We start from the raw sequence: 24,756 nt of genomic DNA on the forward strand, positions 1-24,756 counted from the left end.
GAGTTTGGAGACTGAGAAGGTGGCAACAAACACTCAGTGACACTTAGAGACTATTCTTCATCTCATGGGTCCACCTTGGCCTGGCTGTGTATGCTGCTGTCTACTGACCACAGGGTCTTTCAGGCACTGAGCTCTACTCTGTGGGGAAAAAAAGAATCTGGGGAGGCCAAAAGTGAATCAGGTGAGGCCAAGATAGGGAACAGCTCTACTGGGATAGCAGTCACTTGCTGGCAGCACAGGGGGTCAGAAGGGGCTTCCAGATCAAGCAATGCTTGCCAGGCTGGGGAAGAGCCTAGAGACACAGGCAGAACCCAGACCAGAGTCCTGTAGCCCAAGCTGAGCAAACTTGGCCTTGTCCTGACTGCAGTGAAAAGTCAATGAAGAACACCAGATAATGTGGCTATACAACTGGATGTTGGATATCCAGAAGAAAGTGCAATAATAGTGGGAGGAAGGACATGGCAGTTCATGAGACTCTAAAGGCTGCCATGATGGAGGGAGGGTTAAGGTGGGCCAGGAAACACTAGCTCAGTGATATGAGCAGGACGCTTGGTTCCCAGTACTGGCGGCACAGTATACCGAATCCTGATTGTCAGTGTGTCCCTTCTTGGCTCCTACTACCACACCAGCAGGAAATACTAAGAAGTTTACCTGGTCACACCCAGATGATCTAGGCCTGGGAGGGAGCACTAAAAAGGAAAGGGTGGGAAAGGTCCTGGAGTAGTTATCCACCTAAAACTATCTGTTTAACCAAGTCCTCCCAGGTGGAATGGTGGCAACTTGCACGTGTGATGGAAAGTCACTCCTGGCTCCCCAACCTGTAAGTGTCCATTTAAGAGACTAAAAGTGCTGGGGGACCACCATACAATGCACGTGAGCAAGAAGCACTGCATATTATGGCTACTGCAGGGATGCACAGAAACAACCTCAAGAGCAGATTCTGAGTGGGTTTGGACTGAAAAGGACTCTAGCAACACTAAAGGGCAAATGACATAAATCAGTAGCAGCAAGCAGCAGTTTAACTGCAGGGCTAGCCCTCGACCTGGGAGGGAACTCCCCTTTGCTAACAGGCTCTCAAAGCATTTACTTTAACGTTTCTGGCTCAGGTTCTATGCACTGAAGGAAGAAAGATGGAACAACTCATTGTCATGAAGAAGCCTGAACTACATGATGATGCCCATGAACTTCAGAACCAAGAATCAACTTCAATGTGACTGTTGGATACAGACTCATACCTCAAACTAATAGAAAGCCAAATATCTTGGAAGAAGATATTTTTGAAAAAAAAAAAAGCATAAGCATTAATGTCACTTCTCTGAGGTAAGATGAGGACACTGTAGTTACATAAGAATTACATTTTTGAGACTTGTGTGAAGTACACGGGGAGAAAGGCCACGGCTGCTGGGAACTGGCTTTAAGGTGCTTAAATAAACAGCTATGGCACAGCCATAAGCAAACATGCCACAGGGAGGGATGCTTGCTCTACTCCTCTGACTCCATTCAGGAGCCCTCCCCCATGAGCAGTGTTGACTCAGTCCTGCAGCAGCTGGCATGGTGCCATCAGCTGCTAAGTACTGAGCCCTGAATTCAGGTGGTAGGGTCCTAGGGCCGAAAACTCTGACTGCTACTGTGACCCCCACCCAACTCATGGTACCACTGCTGTGGATGCCCATGCCAGTTCTATATCTGCTGCCCAGGAGGTTGGTGAAAGTTCTCGCTTCCTGGAGTTGTCTGAGGCTGGAACAAATAGAATGAGAATGACCTGCTGCTTTCCCAGCAAGCACCCAAGCCAGGGCAGCAGTCACTGCTGTCACCCAGCTTTCAGGGTCACTTTGAAGGGTAAAGGAGACGGTCAATGTTTTTGCATGCAGAGTGCACTCAATAAATATTAGCTGCCAGGTACCAGGAAAAGCAGCTTTAGAGATGGGTTTAATTTGCTGTGTATTAACTCATGCAATTGCCAAAGTTACCTAGGAGGTCAGAGCTACTAGTTTCCTGAGGCAGATTCTCAAGGACCTGGTTTCATCTTTGGTTGTACTTTGACAGCTAAGAAACCTCCGGCTGTCACTTAGCCTCTCTGTGTCTTTATTTTCATATGTGACAAATAATCCTACCATTCCCAAAGCCATACAACAAAACCTAAGCAATACAACTCAGGTATTGCACCTAGCACAGAACAGCTGTACAGGTGTGTCAGTGGTCCTAGACTTAGACATCTGTCCCAAAGAGTAGCTGCAAGGTTGGGGAGCAGCAGGCCTCCAAGAGTGTAAGAGGTTGTAGTTTCTGTATTCTTCATCTTGGGGAGGTTTCAAGTGGAGGGGTCTGGCAAAGTAGGAGATAAGACTGTATGGCAAAGAACCCACCTTAGGTGATGAAGCAGAAGCAGTGCAGGCAAGGGAAGGGACACAGGGACGCTGGCAGCAGTAATGTAAGTGGGGACAAAGGTGGTGACAAGGGTGGCAGTGCTGGTGGAGATCCAAGAGTCGAGGTGACAGGTAGAGTGAGTGGGTGGTAAGGAGGTGCAAGCGGAGCTGACAGAAGCAGAGGTAAAGCAGAGAGGGTAGAGGGTAAAGAGGACAGTGCTGGAGTTGGTACAGGACCTGAGGGCAGAGGTGAAGAGAGGTGGACATGGCGATGAAGAGGTAGATGAGATTAAAGGTAGAGGAGGTAGAGGGGTGGAGACGGTGAAATACTGGGTTGCCTCATTCAGTCTTAATATGACGGGAGGTGCCTAGTCTTATTGCCACTTGATATGCCATGTTTAGTTGATATTCCTGGGAGGCCTGCCCTTTTCTGAAGGGAAACAGAGAATGAGTGGATCTGGGGGAGAGGGGAGGTGGGAGGGGCTTGGAGGAGAGGAAACTGTGGTCAGGATATAATATATAAATGAATGAATGAATGAATAAAAATGGAGGTGACAGAGGTGTAGTGGAGGAGATGGTAGAGGTGGTGGAGGTAGAAGAGGCATAGGTGGTGGATGATGTTGAAGTAGGGTAGAAGGGGTGGAGGGTGGAGATGGTGAAGATGGAGGTGATGGTGGTAGAGGTGGAGATAGTGGAGGTGAAAATGGATCAGGTGGTAGAGATGACAGAGGTGATAAAAGAGATTGTAGACGTAGTAGAGGTGGTGAAATGGTCCAGAAGTGGTATAGGTGATGGAGGCGATAGTGTAGAGGTAGAGGTGCAGATGAAGGTAGTAGAAATGATGGAGGTGGAGGTAGTAAAGGTGGAGAGATGGAGGTGGTAGAGTTGTTAGAGATGGTGATGGTGGTGGTAGTGGAGGTGGAAATGGTAGATATGGTGGAGAAGACGGAGGAAGTGGAGGCAGAGGTGATGGAGACGATGAATGTAATGGAGGTAGATGTAGGGATGCCAATCTTGAGTGCCTACTGAGAGTTAAGCTGGAGGAGCACTTAATATGGGTTATGTCACCTCTTCTCATACTGACCCAATGAAGATACCTGATACAGATAAGAAAATGAAGTTTGGGAAGGCCTACTAACTTGATCCTTGATAAGGCGAGTTATGGCTTGAACGTGAACTCTTGCCAACAGACTTGCTTGCGTACTTGGTCCCTACATGGAAGCACCACTTTGGGGGGCTGCAAACCCTTTGAGACAAAGGGCTTGGTTGACAGACACAGGCCACTAAGAATGGACCTTAAGAGTTATATAGTCCAGCCCTGCTTCCACGTCATCTCTGCCTCATGACTGGTCAAGATGCAAGTAAGTTGTGCCACACCCTCCTACCACTATGCCTTCCTTCACCACCAGAAATGGGCTGGCTGTACTCTGAACCATGAGCTAAAATAAATCCCCACTTAAGTTGAATCTAAAAGGTTTTTGTTCACAGCAAGGAGAAAAATAACCAACATGATTAGTACATATGGCAAGAAAGCACCTAACTCCAGAGACTAGGAGCTAGCACTCTCCTCATACTACAACAGAAAAACTAGAGGGTCAGTAGACAGAGACCTGAGGACAGTAACAGTTACACTGTTCTATTATCCCTAGCTGGGATCACTAATGGAGGCTTCAGCTAATGCAGGGATACAAGGCAACAGGTTCTAGGCAATGCCTTCATTATGTAACCTGTAACCAAAGCTAATAGTGCTGTTCCTGTTAAGATGCAGACTCTGAACATTCAAGGTCTTCTGTGATTTGGTAACTCCACAAAGATGTCAATGGTGCTAAAAACCCAGCACTCAATACTGTACTACATGGTTCTCAAGTCACTCAAGTGCAGGGCTATGTTCTCACAGATGGTAAGAAAGGGCCCAGGAGGTGGGTTTACAGGTTCACTGTATCTTCTGTCTCTTACAATGTGCTAATCCATTCCCATTCAAGGCTCATGAGAACATCCAAGTGAGGCACCGTGAGCAAAATGAGGCACTGGTGGAGCAGCTGGAAGACAAATGCTTTCACCTAGCTTGGTACCGAGATAACAGACTTCTGGACTCAAAAATTTTCAGATGTCTCCTTTAGATTATTAGCAGCAGGTTCAGTGGGTGACACATGCACCCACTTGCTCTGGAGACAGGCTCCTTTCTCTGTGGCTGATGTCCCTATTTGCCACTGTTCTGGTTTCAGGTCACTGTTCTGTCTTCTCCTCTGTATTCCCACTCTGGTTGCATCTCTCTTGAGGCTTCTCTTTGGGGGTCCTTGTCATTTGGTTTCATTTCCACAAAAGTGCCCTGCTCTGCATCTCAATGGCATCTCTGGGCCTGACACAATGTAGGCCTCCTGTGCTCAACAGAGGTGTCTAATGGACATGCCTATACAGCTGTTCTTACAACAAGAACAAGCTTACTCACCATGTGGACCAAACCTTCACTCCTAGAACCTGTGGCAGACTCTGAAGAAGGCAGCCATTTGTTTGCATGCCCTCTTCTAACTCTGGACTGGCTTCTGCTGGATCCCTTTCTAAAAGGTAATAGGAAGCTTCCTTCTTTCATATTGACAGGCTTTCCACTCCTTTCTCAACTACCAACATATTCTCCTTGATGAAACTTCTTGAAAAAAAAAAAACGGCCAGCCAACCTGCTTCCTGTATACATGCCAACCTCAACCCCATAAAGTCCAGTGCTAACCTCCCTTGAGATGCTGAAGGACTCCCTGGCTGTGGTTCACGTGTCCTTTACAACCTGCAAACACAGGCTTTCTTGGGCTTGAGCTCTCTGCCCTGCAGCATCAGGCCTGCTTCCCGCATTCTCTTCCAAGCTGATGTAGAAAGGCAGCATGGTGTGGTAGAAGGAGCAGACTCCATCTATCAGCCACATGGCTTCTGGCAGCTTGCTCAGCCTGCTTCTGAGTTCTTCCATTTGTAGAACACATGTAATATAATCTACTTTGCAGGGCTGGTGCCAGGACTAGTGATAACTTATGAAAGGGGTCTGGCACATGGCACAGACTTGTCTTGTAGGATCTATACTTCCTGCTTGACACTTCTCAATCATCTGCTGGTCATCCTGTCTCATACACACGTCTAGAATTAAACTCACCACTTTGTCTAAGAGCAATGGCTCACATGGCTTTCTTTCCCTAAATGGCACCATTGTTCTCCTGGGCTTTCAAGCTCAAATCTCTCTCCAGTTTTCAGTACTTGCAGACCTTAAAACTATTTAAGGCCACACTTTTCAGCCAGGTCCATCAAAATCACATGCCAGTCTCTATTCAGCCTCATCTCCATGGCCTCTGTGTGAGGCACCTCTGCTGAGGCTGGGGCCTCCACCCAGAAGCCCCAGCTGCTCCTTGTCCCACCCTTCAGGCTGCCATGGGCATCTTGGTTATTCTCCAAATACTTTTTCCACTAGGCAGCCTTCTTGGCAAAGCTCCCCTTCTTCCTCTCCAGAAACCCGAATGTATTTGTTTCCTGTGCACACACTTTCTTTCTTTATTCTGGAAAATACTTACTGAGCACCTACTATATGCCAGACACTGTGTTCCTGGCCCCCACTAATGAATCACCCTCTCTGAATGACACTGGTCAGGACTGTGCTCAACAATTTTTACAGGAAGAAGGGGGGTCCCATAGACACTAGCACGTACTGGTCAGCATGGTATGTGCTGTGCTATGTGTTAGAATTCATGAGAGGGTCCCAGGCCCCAGAAGAGGGGGTGGGGCAGCAGAAGGCACCAGGCATTTCCTGGTAGCCTGCCCTCCTCAGTGGCATCCCCTTGTTTCTAATGTCTAACATACTGACAGGTGAATCCTTCCCAGGTCAGAGAGTGACTGTTAGCCAACCCATGCATCTTTGTCCCTTCTTCCAGTCAGGGCTTCTCTTCAGGTGACCAGTGTCCCACCCCTGTGCCACTTATCCTCTCCAGTCAGGGCTTCTCCCCAGGTGAGCACTGTTCAACTTTGTAGCCCATAGATTTGCTTTGCTGCTTCTGAATTTTATGAATACAGATCACACACTTCTCTTCCACACCTGGCCTCTTTTGCTTCCTTCATAGGGTTTACAGTCCTCACCATTGCTTCCTGCAGATGTAGGCTGCTTATGCTCGCTCCTGATTGGATAAATGAATGGGCTCCATGATTCTGGTCTCAGGCTCTCCTGAGCACGGATGCTAGGAATGCCATATGGTTTCTTCTGGAGAATCTGCTGGGTCACTGGGAATGTCCGTCTCTGGTTCTAATAGAACTGGACCTCAGTTTTTCTGAAGTGGCTGTGCCAATGTACTCCAATAGCAGTGTTTGAGACTTCAACTGTTCTCACCTCTCCCATGTTGGCCCTTTTGTGGAGGGCACAACAGTTTCACCCTGTGAGTGAAGGTTACGGCTCCCTGGTGTGTACATGCCCCAAGAGACAAAGATACCTGTGTGTGAGTCAGGCAGGCTTCAGGGAGAGCAGGGACAAAGTGCTGACCATTTATAGGAACAGGCAAGCAGGATGTGTACACGGGGAAGATGGGAAGAGCCAAAGTCCAGGAAGAACACAAATACTTCTTAGGTTTTCACCCCAATTCAGTCTTGGAAGCTAGCCTGAAAGCTTTCTCCTCTGTGCAGCTGCTGAGTTTGGGAAAGGTAAGATGAGGTTTTACAGAACTGGGAGGTCTTTGTGGCCCAGATGCCAGAACATAGGCATCATTTCTCTCTACCCCCAGAGGACTCCACAAGGTGGAGCCACACCTTGCCCCAATCCTCACCCCCACCTCTATACCTGAGGCATCCATGAAACAGAAATGCACCTGTCTGAACTACCTCTGCTCCTGGCAGTTGGCCAACATGAATTGATGTGTAATTAATAAATGGTTATGTATTTAAAATTATAAAGAGGGAAAGGGTGGAAGTAGCATTAAAGAGAATGTATTACTTATGTCAGTATGCATTTGTTTGCTTCACACAAATAATCACTCGTAATAAAATAATGGGCAGATTACCACCCCACCCCACTTCAAGCATGAGAAAACTGAGACTGGAGGATATAAACATCATCTCAGCTCAAGGTTGTTCCATTACCAAGGCAGAACTAGACGATGTCTGGGGGCCTCGAAGCATACTTGTCCCTTTCTTACTCAGTTCCACGGGTAGCCACAGTTAGCCACAGCCAAAAGGGCTTTTACCAGCAAAAGCAGTCTATGGGCTTAGAGGGCATTTCAGCCTTTCACAGGGGTTCCTGCCAGAAGAAATAAAATTCACTGGTTGAAGAGACACTCCAGCCCTAAGAGAGCCAATTCCAGGCACAGTAAGTATGGGGATCCTGCCCCAGTTTGTTCATCTCCTAGAAGTCACAAAATGACAGCTGAGTGCATGCCTGTTCAGTGGGAGGGCAGGGAAGATGCCAAGAGATCCCACAAGCAAGACTCTGACGATGGCTGAGGGTTTCACCTTCCAGGTGCACGTATCCTCACACAATTGTGTGAGAAGTGCTAGTGTGAACAGGAATTGGCTCCAGCCTCCTGCCCAATGCCTGACCTGTGGGGCTCCTGGCAGGCATTCATCAAAAGCCTTATGAAGCCCAGAGAGGCGGCTTCTCCATCCCAGAGAACAGGAGATGGGGCCAGATTACCATCAGAAATGAAATTCACCCCAGCCTGCATAGGTTCAAGCTCACAATATGCATGGACCTATGCTCATGCATTAATCTCAAACAGAAGAACTCACTATGATACCATACAGGATCCCAAGTCACTGGCTACAGGGCAACACTTCCACAAGTACTGCTTACATCAGTCTCCACAGATGACTCCATCTTACAGACGAGGAACTGGAGACACAGGGAGGAATGGACACTGCAGCATAGCAGAGACCCCCTAGCCCGTCAGACTCTGACACCCAGGCTCTGCCAGCTCAGCTGTACTACTGTCCCCTGGGACTAGTATGCCTACATTCTCCCTCGGGTGCACAGGAACCTTCCATTGGCCCATGTCCTCAGCAATTCACTGTTCTCCCTGGCAAAATTCAACACTCTACACTTATACCTTTCCATGTGGGCACAGGGAGTAATACTCAGAAAGTTTTGAAAGCACAGCAGCCTCCACTTCCACACTAAGAGACTATCATGGCAGAATAAACATGGTGGTACAAAAGCACCACACATCTCCCGGACTGTGAGCCTGAACTGTATAGGCTTTCCTTCCCTGTCTGTCCCTGTGGCCAGGGGAGGCCCACATGGAGCCCTGGAACTGACCCCACAAGTGGTAGGTGACAGGATTCTAGCCTGAGGCCTCCACCATTCCACCCTACTCCTGCCTTGCCCACCCTGCATTGCTCAGAATGAGCCCATCTCTTCCTGGACAGGAGTCCATTCTCCACACCAGCCCACCTTCCCCAGATGGGGTTCCACTGTCCATTCCCTCCTAGATCAGGCTCTGCTGCCAGTATCTACACTGAAAGGAAAGAGCAAAAGAAAAGAAAGAAGAGAGGATAGAAAGAAACAAGGAAGGGAATGTTGAGAGAGGGGGAGGGAAGATGGGGAGGGAGAAGCAAGATGGCTGGAAGGTCTGGGGGCTGCAAATGTCAGGGTCTGAGAGTGCTCAACAAACAGAAGTGGAACTGAGGAAAAGCAGCAGCTGATGACCAGACTGTCAGGGGCTGCATTTTCCTCTTCCCAGCCATTACCAGAATAATATTATCCACGGGAAAGATCGAAAACCTTTTTCAGAACTAGTATAGCTAAGCCTCACTCTTTGGCCTCTTCTGTCTTTTGTGGGCTCCCACAATCTCGCTTCCTTCAGCCTGATCTCCATCTGCTGGGATGTGGGGTGTTTTCCCCTCTATTATTGCCAGCAAAGCACTATCAGAAAGGAGAGCATACTTTAACACCTCCTGAAAGTGAGGAACCACACACAGGCATGTAAAACTCTCCTCTTTCAAAAGCACCCATCTTTGTGTGTAAGAAGCCGGACTCCCCCTTTACTAGTAGCAGGGAGGAAGAGAGGATGTGGAAGAGCTAGGTGGGAGAATTGCCTCTCCCTTGGCAGAGCACACGGCTGGTCTTATGGAGAAAACTGGAGTGCAGGTGGAAGAGGAGAGTGATGAGAGGAAAACAGATTTAGAGGAGGAAAACTGCTACAAGACCATTTCCTTCCACCCTACAGAAGCACGTGCGCATGCTCTGAGTAGCCAAGCCCAAAAGGGAAGAGGAGAGCACAGCAGGAGACCGAGTACTGTACATACAACTAGAAAGACTAGCTCCATGCCTGAGAACATATGGGCGACTGTGTTAATTAGAGCCATGGCTGGTGAATTTTTTTAAATTCCTTTTTGTAATCTCAAATCACAATTCATAACATGGCAAGCTACAGTCAAACCTGTGCACGGGCTGCTTTGGGAATGCTGGCTTCTTAAAGGCCTCTTGGCACTGCTCAGGCACGTGCCTAGGACTGCAGGGTGTCGCTGTCAGAGCTCTATCCTCACTCAGTGCTGGCTTTCCTCTACATGCCTGGCAGAAGTGGGCAAGCAGGTGGCTGTGAAGCAGGGAGCCACCACCCTCTTGTCCCCATTACCTGTAAATCCAGAAGCCACACTTCTGCCAGGCTTTGCTGTGGCATGCTACAGGACAAAACCTCCGTGGAAAGCAGGCCCCCTCAAGCAAACTGTTACTTCTAAAGCTCCAAACCCTGACAAATGACAGAAGACTTGCCTACAATGGCTGGTGGCTCAGGTTGCTTGGTATGAGGGAGAGTACTTTTCTCAGGCAGGAGAGAGAATGCTTTTTCTTTTTTAACTTCCCAACCATCTTCTCCCACATTATAAGCCATTTCTTTGGAAAAATTTGTCATAATCAACAAATTAAAGCCCCCAAAATAAGCACGTTACCAAATAAATTTCAACCATCCACTGCCAACATTTAAACAGGTAGAATGCCTGTGACTCTCCTGCATTCCTGGGCTCATCCTCAGAACAGCAGCAAGCGTGCAGCAGCAGAGCACTTTGATCTTCCCAAGTCCCAGGAGAAAATCGATGATACAACTTTAATGCATTTGTACAGCAAGGCTTCATGTTATTATTTTTACCCAATGCAGCTTAACTCAAGTGAAAAAGGTGTACTGGGTCTCAGCACCGCCCTGTGGTGAAAGTGAATTATTTTTCTAAAACTAGATTGTAGCAGTGCCAGCCACATTCATAGAAAATGGCCAATTAAAAGCAATTATGTCTGTGATTGCAACTTGTTGAAAGGCTGGGATCGTGGTGCTCCTGCGGAGGCAGGAGGATGGGCATGTCCACAGGGTGACTGGTGTTGGAGTAAGCCGGCATGCAGTCTGCTGTTCTTCCCCTACATTTCCCATGGTGGTGGTTGGGTTCTGGTCAGGTACCTTTGGGACCTACCTGGAGGGAACCAGGCCTGAAGGAACCTTACCTTCTCCTGGATGCGCCCCTGCTGCTCCTTGTAGAAAGTGTCCCGGCGGCTGAGCTCAGCCTCTCTGTTCTCCAGTTCCCTGGCCTAGTTGGAAGAGAACAAAGCCTGTGTTAGCTGGCAGCCGAGAGAAGGCGACTGACATTTCTGTTCACAACAATGCTCAGAGAGAAGAGCAGTGGTAATGCACAGAAAGCCTATGCTGTGGCAGGTCATGCACATGTGTTACACTCAATTTTCACAACAGCCCTTCAAGGTGGGTAATTAGCACAACCATTTTGCAGATGATAATCACTAACATTTACTGAATGCTTACTATCTGCCAAGTCCTGTTCCACATGCTTCTTGGGCATTTCTAGGTTCCTTCCACTGCCTAAGCGGAAGGTAGAATGTAATAAGTTAATTAGGGTCGAGAGTCACATTGGATCCCCATGATAGGAGATACAACAGAGGGGCCAAGTTATTCAACAGCCATGCAGAGCAGAGATGAACTCGGGTCTGGTTAAAGCACCAGGCTGCCTCCAACTTCAGTCTGGGAAGAGAAGAGCCTGGCACTGGTTTTGGAGTCCTGATATTGGGTGGTACAACACAACACTGCCTCATATGCTAAGCTGTCGTGCCAGGGGTCCCTGTGGACAGCAAGAGAGCAGAGTTCTAAAGAGGAGGGGATATAGTTCCCTAAGTGGCTAAAGGGTGTGTGTGTGAGTCAGTCCTTTGAAACCAGATTAACAGAGCCTCCCCGCTTCAGTCATGGTAAGGATGTTGGCTCAGTTAGCCATGGTGAACAGCCAGGAGCTAACAGCCTTGGGATACAGTCCAGTACTCTCTTTAAGTAGCTATATGACTTTGAACAACTCCCTTGCTTGTACAGAACATCTCTCTGGTGCAATGGCTAAAACTGAAACAAAAGTGTCCTCTGCTCCCTACACCTACAAGACTGTTTGAAGGCCTCTACAAAGGTTCCCAGCAGTGGAGCAGCTGGGAGCACGTGCCCCTTACTGGAACACCCACATCTTCATCCTTTTAGGGCTTTCCAGTACAAGGTATCAAGTTCCACTGCCTCTGTCTTCCCCACACAGATGCAGCCATCAGGGGCCCAAGAGCTTGGGACAGTCTGGAGTACCCGGAAGAGGGATATCTCTCCTAATTGCTATCTACCCATATGAGGGCTGTGTGCCCAAGCTCCTTGTGGTACTTACTCTCACCATCCCCAAGAGCACAAGCTTATCAATAACTGAGGTCCACTATGAACCTGAATCCACAAGACTTCCAAGTCCTGAGCTTTTTATTTTAAGCTACCCTATGATAATCTGCAGATGAGTCTGAATCCCTTGAAATACAAGGGAAGAAAAGAGGCAAAGATTCTGAAAGCCCCTCTCCTTGGCAATGATATTCCTGCTGGGCCTAGAACCTTTTAGAGCAGTAGCAAACTAAGCAGCAGTGGGAGCTACCTGTATACCAGTGTGAGCACTCATGTGCTGAAGGACTCAAGGAAAGGGCTACGGCTCAGGCCAGGGGCTGGGCAGCAGCATGTCTGAGAGTGGAATTCTGATACTGGCTCTGGCCAGCGGCCTCTCTAGTCTTGGGTAAACTACCTTCCTTGTGTATTTCTCCTTAACTGTCAAGTGGAGCAAAGAAACAACTTGTCTCCCCAGAGGCTGAAGAATCTAAAAATCCCAAGAAGGTTCTGGAATGCCAATGCTCCAGCAAAGCTAAACACAGACAAGGGACTACATGAAGGGATTTCTCACAGGATCTTTTAAGAAGGCTCCTGGAATGCCTCTGGAATGCCAATACTCCAGCAAAGCTAAACATAGGCAGTGGACTGAATGCCAGGGATTTCTCACAGGATCTTTCAAAGCACCATGATGAGATGATGAGGCTGTGGCCCAGGCACACAGGCATAGTTAATCTGTGTGGGGCCTCTCAGCAGCCCAGAATCAACTGTGAATGATCTCTGGTGCAATCAAAGGAGAAGTGCATCTGATACAATTAAGCAGCCAGTATGGGAATATCTTGCAGTGCTCAGACCTGCCATTTTCTGACCTGTAGCTCCAGCCAAGCAGAAATATGACATCTGAAGGCAAAGCTATCATGAGACTCTTCAGCTGCCATTCCCTAGGGGCTACTGGGGCAGGAAGGACAAGGAGGCTCATCCAGGCATGTACCCACCCTCCAAATGGCATACTATGATTCTGTCTCTGGGCAGAGGCTCCTGGAATACTCAGCCAGCAGCCTCTAGGACACACATCAGCAAACAGCTGCAGAAGTAAAGCTCCAGGCAGAGATTCCTCACCATAGACTTACTGCCTAGGCTAGAGACTGGGGCTGACCAAAATCTGCAAGAAAAGATAAAAGCAGGATCAGGGAAGGATGTAATGGGAATTCAGAGAGGGAAAAGTAAGGACAGCCCACTTGACTAGAAGCTCTGTGGCTTGTGCACTTTCTCATGATGTCCTCACCATAGTGCCTACTCTAGTCACCCATGAGGCTGGTAATGAAATCTCCATGGGCAATAATGGACAGGAGGCACCCAAAGACTTGATCTTGGTGAATGAAGAGTGCATTGGATAACAGGAGCTCTACCTCAAGGCTTATAGTCAACAGGCTTCCTAGAAACAGGCATCTCTCCAGGGGACACTGGAGTGGCCATCATGGTCCCAATAACTGGCTCAGTAATTCCTTGGCTGCTCTCAAGTATCTGTTATGAATGAGCATTCCTGAAAAGGGGCCTTGGCTGTATCATACATGTTCATGGAACTCAGTCCTGGTGGAAAAAGCAAATATGTGTGTAGATAGTCAGTTTTGGAGTCTTATGTGCTGGGGAGACTATTAACCAATAACCTGTGAGCTAGCAGGCTGCTATTTTGTCTAAAAAAATTCCCAACCAAGTCTTCTGGGAAAACAAATACTAAATCAAACCAAGTATGTTGCTTCAACACAGGACAAATATCACCATTATGACATTGTGCACAGTGGAAGGGAGGCTTTGAGCAGGAGTGGAGGGGCTCTTCAGTGGATTAGTAGAGGATCTCCTTCCATCAAGACTATACTGTTAGTTCACACTTTGATGCATTGCTGCTGCTCCACACACACAGAAGCAGGAAAAAAAAAGAACCAAAAAACACATGCCTGAAAAGACACAGTCAGGTTCAAAACTAAGATTAAAGAGCCAACACAGAAGGGACCCACAAAGCAGTAGGCGGAGTGGGAGCCACAGGCCTGCTGGGCTGGGACTGGAGCAGGCCAGGGCAGCCAGGACCTTCCAATCTTGGAGGATAAAAATAAACCCCATCCTACAGAGGAGAGGCAGGAACCAAGCTGGACATCTGGGGCTGAGGGTGAACCCTGAAGCAAAAAAGAGGCATTACAATTTTCCATAGACCCTTCTAGCACATGGCTTTCTGTTTGCTCAATGTAAACAGGTGAGAGGCCCCAGACCCAACCCAGGACAAGCCCAGCACCTGCGTTCTAAGATCTCTGCAGTTATTATCACAGCTATGCAGACAGAAGGAAGATCTGGGCCTAACCTGGTAGGTACAGGCAATTAGAAAAATGTCATCCGTGTACAAAGACCATACTGAAGGTGAGCAGGGAAAGAAAGCAGCCAGACAAATCTCACACTGTGAATCTAGATTCACTTAGGTAAGGCAACATACTGGCAAGACCAGTAACCAGACAGATTCAGCCCAGATCAAACTAATGTCATGGGACAATATCACAAGGATGAAAAGTTTTTTATTGTGAAAACTTTAAACACAAGACAAAATGATGTAATAAAAACTCAGATGACATCAGTAAGCTTCAACAACCAAGAACTAGACAAGAGTGTGCACATACACATGCTCAATCACACACAAGCATTCACAAACACCTGTCCCAAGTGTCCCAGCAAGTAACTTCATTTGTGTAGATGTCAATGTGCTATTCTAAAAGACAAGAACTTTTATTCTCCTAAACAGAACAAAAATATCACTTAAAAAATAAAATTGGATCCTCATCAAACATGCAGAGTATTAAAATCTCCTACTGACAAGGTATTTTAATATACATGTTAATGTTGCCTCAAAGACAAATGAGTGACTTCTCATTTATAAAAAAGAAATTATGAGCATGAAATAAGCAAACCCCAAAGCATATAAATACTCAAGTCTTCAAAATAAGAACTGCAATGTGATAAGATAAACCCTAGGCACAGGGCAGTACAAGGAAATAAGCAAAGTGGACGTGGTACAGTTACCCGCCAGAGGCAGCAGGCAGGGATGGCAAACAGGTCTGAAGAGGAAGCTGGGAACTGGCCAGCACAGGTATAATGGCTACCACAGAGGAACAGCATGGACAGAATGGCAGAGGCAAAGGGAAGGGACCCCTAAGAGTAGAAAGCAGGCAAGAGGGCAGCAGTGGGCACAGGCAAAGTGAAGATAGGGAGCAAGATATAGAGGCAAGGAGAGAGACAAGGGTTGGAAGAAGGCGGGCAGACACAGTAAGGAGAAAACACTGAAAAAAAGAGAGCTGTCACAGGAAATACGTGGTAGAAAGCCTCCAAGAGGCCCAAACTCTCCTCCATTTCCACACTCGGGTCTTGTGTGGTCCCCTTCCTTAAGTGTGGGTTGGACCTGGAGATAGTGCTAATCGACAGAGCATGGCAAACATGGTGTGATGTCACTTTGGAGATCTGTGTCTACAAGCCAGTAGTCTGTTTGGCTTCCCTGTTCCCCGTCCCTCTTGCTTACTCACACCCATGAGTTTCTGTGTTAAGAGCTTCCCTAGAGAGACACTCACATGATAATGAACTGAGGACAGTGAGTAAGGGAGCACTATCAGCAGCCATCTAGAGGTTGAGGCCTGCAGACCCTCACCTGCTTCCAGCAGCCGGAAGGGAACATGCAAGGCTCCTTCTCCAGTGAGGCCCTGAGCTGCAACAGCAGCCATAGAAAATACCTGGACAGCAGCACTGGGAAGCCTAGAGCCTGAAGCACCCACTGAGCCAGATCCCTGATCCAGTAGTACAAACACCACTCACTGACGGAAGCCCCTTAAGTTTTGTAAACTGTATTTAGCAATAGATAAATATGAAAGTTAAGTTGACTAATTTCATCCTTTTGGGAAAAAGAGGATCACTTTGGATAAAAGAAAAACCAAGTAGATGATACTTCCAAGAGACCCAGACACCTATACAAACAGTCAAACAGAACACCACCAAACCCTTCACTGGATGGAAATAAATACTGTAATGTATATCACTCTGTTCACAGAAGGTGTAATATTCAATCAAAACCCTAAAATATGTATAAGACAGAGAGCGAGAACAGGTGAGAGCAAGTGCACTACCACCACCAAGAGATAAAATAGAAACAGATCGACAACAGCTCTAACATCAGGCTCAGTACACTATGCTGACATGTAAGGGATCTAGTAGGGAAAGGCAGAGGTGTATGAAGAGACAAAGAATATTTACAGTGATGGGAATAGCCCCCAACTAGTACAAATCCTCTGTTTATCTTACTGGGGACTCCTCACGTGTGGCTTCCTTCTTGTGTCCTTTGAGATTGGACTTCAGCTTCTGCAAGCATAATTACCAAGTGTCTAGGGTGGGTCTCTGCGATCTCACACACACTGACACTGGTCTAATTTTCCAGGAACCTGCAGCAGAATTTCAAAGCCCTTGCTTTTCTTTCTAAACTTCTTGGCAAACAACCTGAGTGAAGACTACTTCTTATACTCTATTTGAACCTCAACTATATGAGTTTCCCCAAGACTGAACCCTAAGACCCATTATCTGGTCTACAATGTGACGAGCTGGGGCAACAGCAAACAGAGATCCAAACACCCTCTCAACAAAGGGGAAACAATGTCCGTACCAGGAAATACCAACAACCTAACTATAGATACTGAGCCCCCATCACAAAACACAAACAACTTCAATAACCAAGACAATAAACACTTTGCAAAAAATTAGTACTCCCAAGGATACAAATAAATATGAGAATGAAGACCTTGAAAACAAATACTTGAATGAAATGATGAAAATAATTCAAGATATTAAAATATAGTTTAATAAAGAGAATCTCTGAAGATAAGCCAAAGTGAAATAAAGCAGGAAATGAAAATTTCAAAGAGTTAAAAACTTAGAGAAAAGCCCCACTGGTAGACTGGATCAAATGGAATACTGAATATTGGACCTAGAAGACAAGGTATAGGAAATGGATCACTCAAAAAAAAAAAAAAAAAAAAAAAAAAAAAAGGTTAAATCAAAAATCTAAAAAAAAAAATATATGACAGGGTATGAAGGAATTCTGAGACACTATAAAACAAACAAACCTATGAATAATAGGTACAGGAAAAAGAGAAGACACCCAAGTCAAAGGCATGAAAAAATGTTTAAGACATTATAGAAGAAAACTTCTGTAGTCTAAGAAAAGAGATGCCCATCAAAGTGCAAGAGGCATACAAAACATCAAATGAACAGGACCAGAAAAGAAACTCCCATGACACATAATAATCAAAAACACTACATGTACAGTACAAAGAACACTGCAAGGGATAAGACCAAATCACATATAAAGGCAGCTCTACCAGAATAACACTTGATTTTTCAATAGGCATTTGGAAAGAGAGAAGGGCTTAGACCTATGTCCTATTAAAGTCATGAAAGACAACATATATCAGCCTAGACTACTATACCCAGCAAAACTATCAGTTGTAACTAAAAATGAAGGAAAAAATTCCCAAGCTAAAAATAGATTTAAGGAACATACTACCACTAAGCTAGTTCTATGGAGACTACTAGAAGCAATGTGTAATTCTGGAGAAAGGGTAAAACATGCACAAGAAGGAGCAGGGAATGAATAAATCTAGAATGTTTAATAATCAAAAGAGGACTCAGAAAACAACAAAATGACAGTAATTATTAAACACTGTTGAATAATAAATCTTAATTTTAATTATCTGTTTCCTAATAAAGAGACACAGACTAACATATTAGATCAGAAAATAGGGTCTATACTTTTGCTGCCTCACCACCAACAATACATACCACTTTATGATAAATGGATATAAGAAGGTATTCCAAACAAACAGAACAGAGAAACAAGTAGGCAGGGCTATCCTAACATCTGACAAAATAGACTTCAGATCAAACCTAGGGAGGATCACTTCATATTCATTAAAGGACAGAGTATTTCAACCCTAAACATATAAGCACCAAACACAGGAGCATACAATTTCATAAAAGAAACATTATTAATTTGAAACCACATATTGACCCCATCAGGTTGAGAGCAGTGATGTCAATACCACACTCACCAATAGACAGGTCATCTAGAAAAAAACAGAGAAACTTGGGAGTTAAACAACATCATAAACGAAATGGACCTGACATATCAACAAAACATTCCACTTAAACAATAATACACATTCTTCACAGAAGCCCATGGGACTTTATCAAAAAATAACCACATATTAGAACACAGAGCAGGTCTCAACAAATATAGGAAAATTTGTAGCATTCTGCATATTATCTACAATGGAATAGAGAAAGATATCAACTGCAACATAAATGGTAAGAAGTACACAAATTCACAGAAACTAAATAACACACTGCTAAATGATAATTGGGTCAAGGAAGAAATTAAGAAGAAAATTTGAAATTCCTGGACTATAATGAAAATGAAAATGCAACATCCAGAAACCTTGGAACACAAAGAAGATAGTCCTAAAGAAGAAATTTACAGAACTAAGTGCCTACATAAAAATTTTTGAGAAATCTCAAAATTAGTAACTTAATGATGCATGTGAAGGCCTCAGAAAACTAAGAGCTCCCTCACAGAAGAAAGAGAGAGAGAGAGAGAGAGAGAGAGAGAGAGAGAGAGAGAGAGAGAGAGAGAGAATCAAACTCAGGGAAAAATTAATAAAATAGAAATTAAATAAATAATACAAAGAATTAATGAAGAGTTAACATAGATTAACAATATTGACAAACCTAAATTGACCAAAAGAGAGAGAATCCAGAATAATAAAATTAGTAAAATGGAGACATTATAACAGTCATTGAGGAACTTCAGAGGATCATAAGGACATATTTTAAAACTCTATATTCTGGAATTGGGTACAAACCCAGGGTATCCTTAGCTCTTTCATTCCTGTCTCTCCTAACTTATTCTTACTCCTAATTGCTCTAGACACAATAGCCAGGAAGTTGAAACAGCCTAGATGTCCATCACCTAATGAATGGATAATGAAAATGTGTTACATTTACACAATGGATTACTATGAAGAAAAATGAAATTATAGAATTTCAAAGTGAATAGAACTAGAAAAAAATTATTCTGAGTGAGGTAACTCAGTCCCAGAAAGACAAATGGCACATGTTTTCTCTTATTTGTACTTGTTAGCTTTTAATTTTTAGGTATTATCTTTTATTAAGAACACCCATGGAGGTCAGGAAATTAGTAATGGGCCATTGGGGAGCGGAGCTTAAAAGTAAAGGATACAGAACACAGTGGTAGAAAAGGTTAAAGATGAATAATGAAACAGGAAGGGTTAAGTGGAGTAGGGAGGGAAGGCAGGATAAAGGAAGAAATAAGGGCAGGGATAACTAACACTAAAGAGCTTTTGAAAAAGCCATATGAAAACTTGATGCAAAACTTTGTAAAATGTAAACACATACATATATAAAAAGACTTTAAATGGGGACTGAAGAGACAGCTCAGCAGTTAAGAGGATGCTCTTCAAGAAGACCTAGTTCAATTCTCATCACCCATATGGTGATTGGTTACAACCATCACTTGATAACTCCACTTCCAAGGGAGTCAATGCCCTCTTCTGGTCTCTGTGGGCACTGCATTCACATGGTGCACATACACATATGCAGTTGAAACACCCAAACACTAGAAAAAGTACTTTAAATGAGGCTTTCATATGATGAGAAAAAAATGCCCCTACTAGACACCAAAGACTAACAAAATAAAAGTCTCAGTGCCAGGAATGGGTTACCCCTTTAGGAGTTGTTGACCAGTGAGGTCCCATAGACCCCAAACTATACCAATAGCATTGGTTACTTGGCAGCAAGATCCCTCTGCTGAAGACACCACACACTTGAGTCATAGAACATGGAGAAATAAAGTGGGTACTGACCTGGAAGCTTCACACCCACTGACTACCTTTCACAGTCCTGGAAGGTGCTATTCATGCTGCATGCTACCAGAGAAGAAAAGGGATCACAACCCTACCCACCTGTGAACCCTATGAGCTACGATAATGACTGGCCTGGCAAGACACACCCACTGGTGCAGCAGTGGCACAGACATCATGGGAAGAAGAATCAACCACTTTCTGACTGCAAGACAAAACCCCTACGTGGGCACCATTATCAGGACAAGAACCCAGGGTTAGACAGGTCAGAGGCCCTCCCTATAGGAGAGCCTACTACTATTATTCTGCTAAATGGACAGAGTAGTAAAGCGACTCCTATGATTTACTGTAATACTCATAGACTAGTGCACCTCTCAGCCCTCATCAGAGAAGCTCCTTTCTGCAGTAGATGGCAATTAACATGGACCCATACTTGGCAAGGTTCAGAGAATGAGAGATTGTTGGCGGCTCATCATCAAATGGGACATCCATATCACATTGCCTCTTTCCAGTTCTCAGGGATCACGGCATAGGAGGGAGCACAAAGACTATAAAAGCCAGAGGTAGTAGACAACTATGAAAAACAGTGTCTTCCAGACACAGCAGAAGAGCTGCATATATGAACTCACAGCAGTTGTGACAACATGTACAAGACCTGTGTAAGCTCAAGCCAGGCCAAATCCCAGAAAAGAGGATGGAGGGGAACATAAAGTCCCACCTCTAACTAAGGAGCTTTTGGCAATTGCTAGCAGCTAGGAGAGGAACAGTACGTTTTCTTTAAGGATGTGGCCCCTAGGAGGTTGACCACACTCTAGTGGATAGCCAAAAACCCAAGACTATATGGGCAACACAAATGGAACTCGGGTTTTAAAAATAAAATGAGACAAAGTTAGGTAGGTAGGGAGGAAGAGGTGGAGCTGAGAGGAGTTGGGGAGGGGTAATATTATCAAAATACATTGTGTGAAATTATGAAAGAATTAATTTTTAAAAACTAAAAAATATATAAAAATGAAGTAAAATACTTAAAAAATATCAACCAGAAAGATATAAAAGTGATCATAGCCAGGCGGTGGTGGCGCACGCCTTTAATCCCAGCACTCGGGAGGCAGAGGCAGGTGGATCTGTGTGAGTTCGAGGCCAGCCTGGTCTCCAAAGCGAGTTCCAGGAAAGGCGCAAAGCTACGCAGAGAAACCCTGTCTCGAAAAACCAAAAAAAAAAAAAAAAAAAAAAGTGATCAATACAGTGGAACAGAGTACTCCAGAGCTCAGACGCAAGTAAGCACAGAGACCAAGGTTGGAAGTGGGGTGGGGTATCTCCAAATACAAATCTGAGATGCACAGAAAAACTCCAAGCAAATGTTTTTGTAAACTTAATAAGCCCTGAAGAAACAGAATATTCTTGAAAGCAGACAGTCACAGAATTGAGAGAAGGAGAGGGAGAGGGAGAGGGAGAGGGAGAGAGAGAGAGACAGACAGACAGACGAAACAATGGAATTTACATAGCAGTCCTAAAATGATAACCAAATAAAAACCAACAAACACCACATAATTACAAATAAATTGATTCTTTCAGAGAGGGATGGGACTCGCACTCATTTTGTAAAGCTGTTATAAGAAATCTAAGACAACAACAACAAAATAAATAAGCCATTGTGGCCTAAAGCACATGAAGGATGTGTATCCTACAGGTTTAGAAGCAGATGTTTCAGTGGGGACTACTTGGCTAAGTCCATGATATTCTCAGGGATGTGGTGTTCTGGGAAGAATTTTTTCCTTATTGTCTCCAGCTCCTAATGGATTTTAGGGTCTAGGGGCTGTATTCTCTTGGCTTTTAACTGTACCTTGAGTGTGACCTCATCCCTCCTTACAACGTTTTTCATTTTCTTCCTTCTTTTCTTCAAAGGGTCCTTCAGTTACCCTGAGGCCATCTGGACAATAAAGGACAACCTCTGCATCTCACGATGTCCTTAATTTGATCACACCTGAAGAGTCCCTTTTGCATAAGGGATATAAGTCACGGGTTCTAAAGATCTTAAGGGGCCACATTATTTTGCTCCCTAGTGAAAAAGCAAAGTCCTAACAACATGCTCTGGATACAAATACAAAGGTTCTAAAAAAGATAAAGAAAGGTACACCGAGCACCTCTCTAGTGGAGGAAAGCCAATGTGGCTGTATTAACGTCAGACAAGGAAGCCTGGGATTGAAAATGTTACCAGATGCAAGGAAGGCAGTTCCCAATAAAGCAGATCAGTATTCCCAGAGAAATAACAACCCTAAATGCACATACATTTAATAAACTAAGTACACAAAGCAAAGCTGACAGGCAAATGTAGACCACAAATAATTCTGCAACCACAGTTGGAGGCTTGAATACTCTATCCTGGAAATGTTGATGGAACAAGTAGACTTCTCAAGGACAGGAAGGTATAAGCAGGGTCACACGACTGGACTGACAGTCTGCCTCACACTACAGGACATCTGCACCACTGGGTGCTCAGTGCTCAATATTCACATGGAGCTGAGTTTCTGGGAGGCAGAGGCAGCAGGAAAACATCTGAGTACCTGAGAACAAAGGGTGGACACCTTTAGATGTGTGAAAAGCCAAAACCAGAAAGCTCACTGACAAACTCACAAATAACACAATGTGATTAAAATAATGACAGAAATACAAACACCGTGCACCTGATCATCTAAAACAAGCCATTTTCCTGGAATTCTAAAAAATCAAGTTCATCTGAAAGGTTTCCCACTGACCATCTGTACTAGGTTCTTAAGGGAGAAGTGCCAGGACTAGGCAAGTTCTTTCAGCAGAGAAGGAATGTCTACTAGCCTTTGAGAAGCCACTGTAATTGTGATATGAAACCAGACAAGAACATGACAAGAAAAGACATTTACAGACCAAACATCCAAGAAAAGTGTGGGGAAAATCCCAAACAACAAGGAGTTGGCAAATCAGTACTACTACTCAGATTAAAAATGAAATACAAGATAATACCCCATGACCTGGGCCTTGTAGCAGGAGTGCAAGGTTACTTCAGTGTGTGTGTGTGTGTGTGTGTGTGTGTGTGTGTGTGTGTGTGTGTGTGTGTGTGTATAAATCAACTGGGGACTTACATTGCTTTAGCACAGGGACCATGAGCCCAGCTGTGACAAATATGGTACATGTTCACTTATATGAGGATGTTAGCTGTTAAGTCTTCGTTCAGTAAACAGACTACAATCCATATAACCACACAGGTTAGTTACAGAGAAAGGGACTAGGGCAAAAGGATGGATCTCCCTAGGAAGGGGAAACAGAATGAACAGTTATGGATGGATGGTGTCTTAGCTGGGGTTTTTATTTCTGTGAAGAGATACCATGACCACAGCAACTTTCATGAAGAAAAACATTTAATTGGGGTGGCTTACATTTTCAGATGTTTAGTCCATTTTTATCATGGGGGGGGGCATGGCAGCATGCAGACAGGCGTGATACTGGCTACATCTTGGTCAGAAGGCAACAGGAAGTAGACTGAGACACTGGGTGTGGCTTGAGCATATATGAGACCTCAAAGCCTGCCTCCACAGTGACACACCTGCTCCAACAAAGTCACACTCACTGCAACAAAGCCATACCTCCTAAGAGTGCCACTCCCTTTGAGGGCCATTTTCTTTCAAACCACCACAGATGGGGTGGGGCAGGACTGGAACAGGAGAATCAATTGGGAGGAGAGGGAAGAGGGGATAAGAGGAAGGGCCACCAAAACTAAGTACTTTTTGAGTGTTTATATGGACATAATACAGTAGATGCTTTCTAAAATATAAACATGTATGAAGGACATCTAACAGGAATTGCTAAGAAATGGTGGGGACAGAGCCCCCAAATGGACATCTCTACTCACCAAATAAAGCCTCCAGTTCTGAGAACAGGTTACATCTAATCCAGTCATTGGCCAAAGGAGGCCTCATGGGAAACCCCAAACAACCCAGGTTATTGTCAAAGCTATTGGTTGTTCTCCACAAACTAATGGTAAGGCCATATTGCTGAAGACACCTACACAACTTATTGACCACAGAGAAGTCGAGCAGATGCCTACCTAAAGCCTTCACCCATACTGACTAGTACAGGAAGATACTCTGTATTTTACCAAAGGAGGAGGTAAACACCAACCCAGGTACAAACCCTTAGACCAATAATGATGACCTACCTGCAGTATGTGCTAGTGTAATAGTGACCCAAAGCTTGTGGGAGTAACCAACCCATATCTGACTGGATTTTTAAGGCCTACTCCCATGATATGGAACCCATCCCTAACACTGCTTGGGTGGTCAAGAACCTGAGACTAGAAAGACCAGGGCTCTAGGGAAAACAAAATACTACATTTCTGCTAAGGAATTAGCAATAAAATGACTCCTAACAACATTCTGCTATCCTCATAGACCAATGCCTTGCTCAGCCATCTATAGAGAAGCTTCTTCCTACAGTAGACAGGAACAAATACAGAAAGCCACAACAGGACTATGTGCAGAGAGTGAGAGACCTTGGAACACTACATACAAAATGGGATGTCTCCATCAAAATTCTACCCAGGAAACCCTATGGAAGAGAAGGTGGAAAGACTGACTATAAGAGCCAGAGGAGATGGAGGACACCAAGGAAACAAGGCCTTCTAAGCACAGAAGGACCCAAACCATATGAACTCACAGAGACTGTAGCATATACAGGGCTACATTGATCTGGGCTAGATGCGGTCCCTAGCGCTGAGAGGTGAAGTGGAAACAAGTCCTACTCCTAACTCAGAAGCTATCTCCATTTGATAACTGCTTGCAAATGAAAACTTAGCTT

The 24,756-nt window shown here is 44.9% G+C and overlaps 1 protein-coding gene across 1 annotated transcript in view; it reads right to left on the bottom strand.

Annotated features, from left to right (window-relative positions):
- The window catches only part of Chchd6 (coiled-coil-helix-coiled-coil-helix domain containing 6), a 212,976-nt gene that overhangs the window by 84,385 nt on the left and 103,835 nt on the right, over positions 1 to 24,756 (bottom strand). Inside the window, exon 5 of the mRNA XM_028854394.1 lies at positions 10,804 to 10,887. Within this exon, the coding sequence (XP_028710227.1) occupies positions 10,804 to 10,887 (84 nt within the window). The remainder of the gene's footprint in view (positions 1 to 10,803; positions 10,888 to 24,756) is intronic.

Source organism: Peromyscus leucopus, chromosome 3 (genome assembly GCF_004664715.2).
Source record: "Peromyscus leucopus breed LL Stock chromosome 3, UCI_PerLeu_2.1, whole genome shotgun sequence".
Classification (NCBI taxonomy): Eukaryota; Metazoa; Chordata; class Mammalia; order Rodentia; family Cricetidae; genus Peromyscus; species Peromyscus leucopus.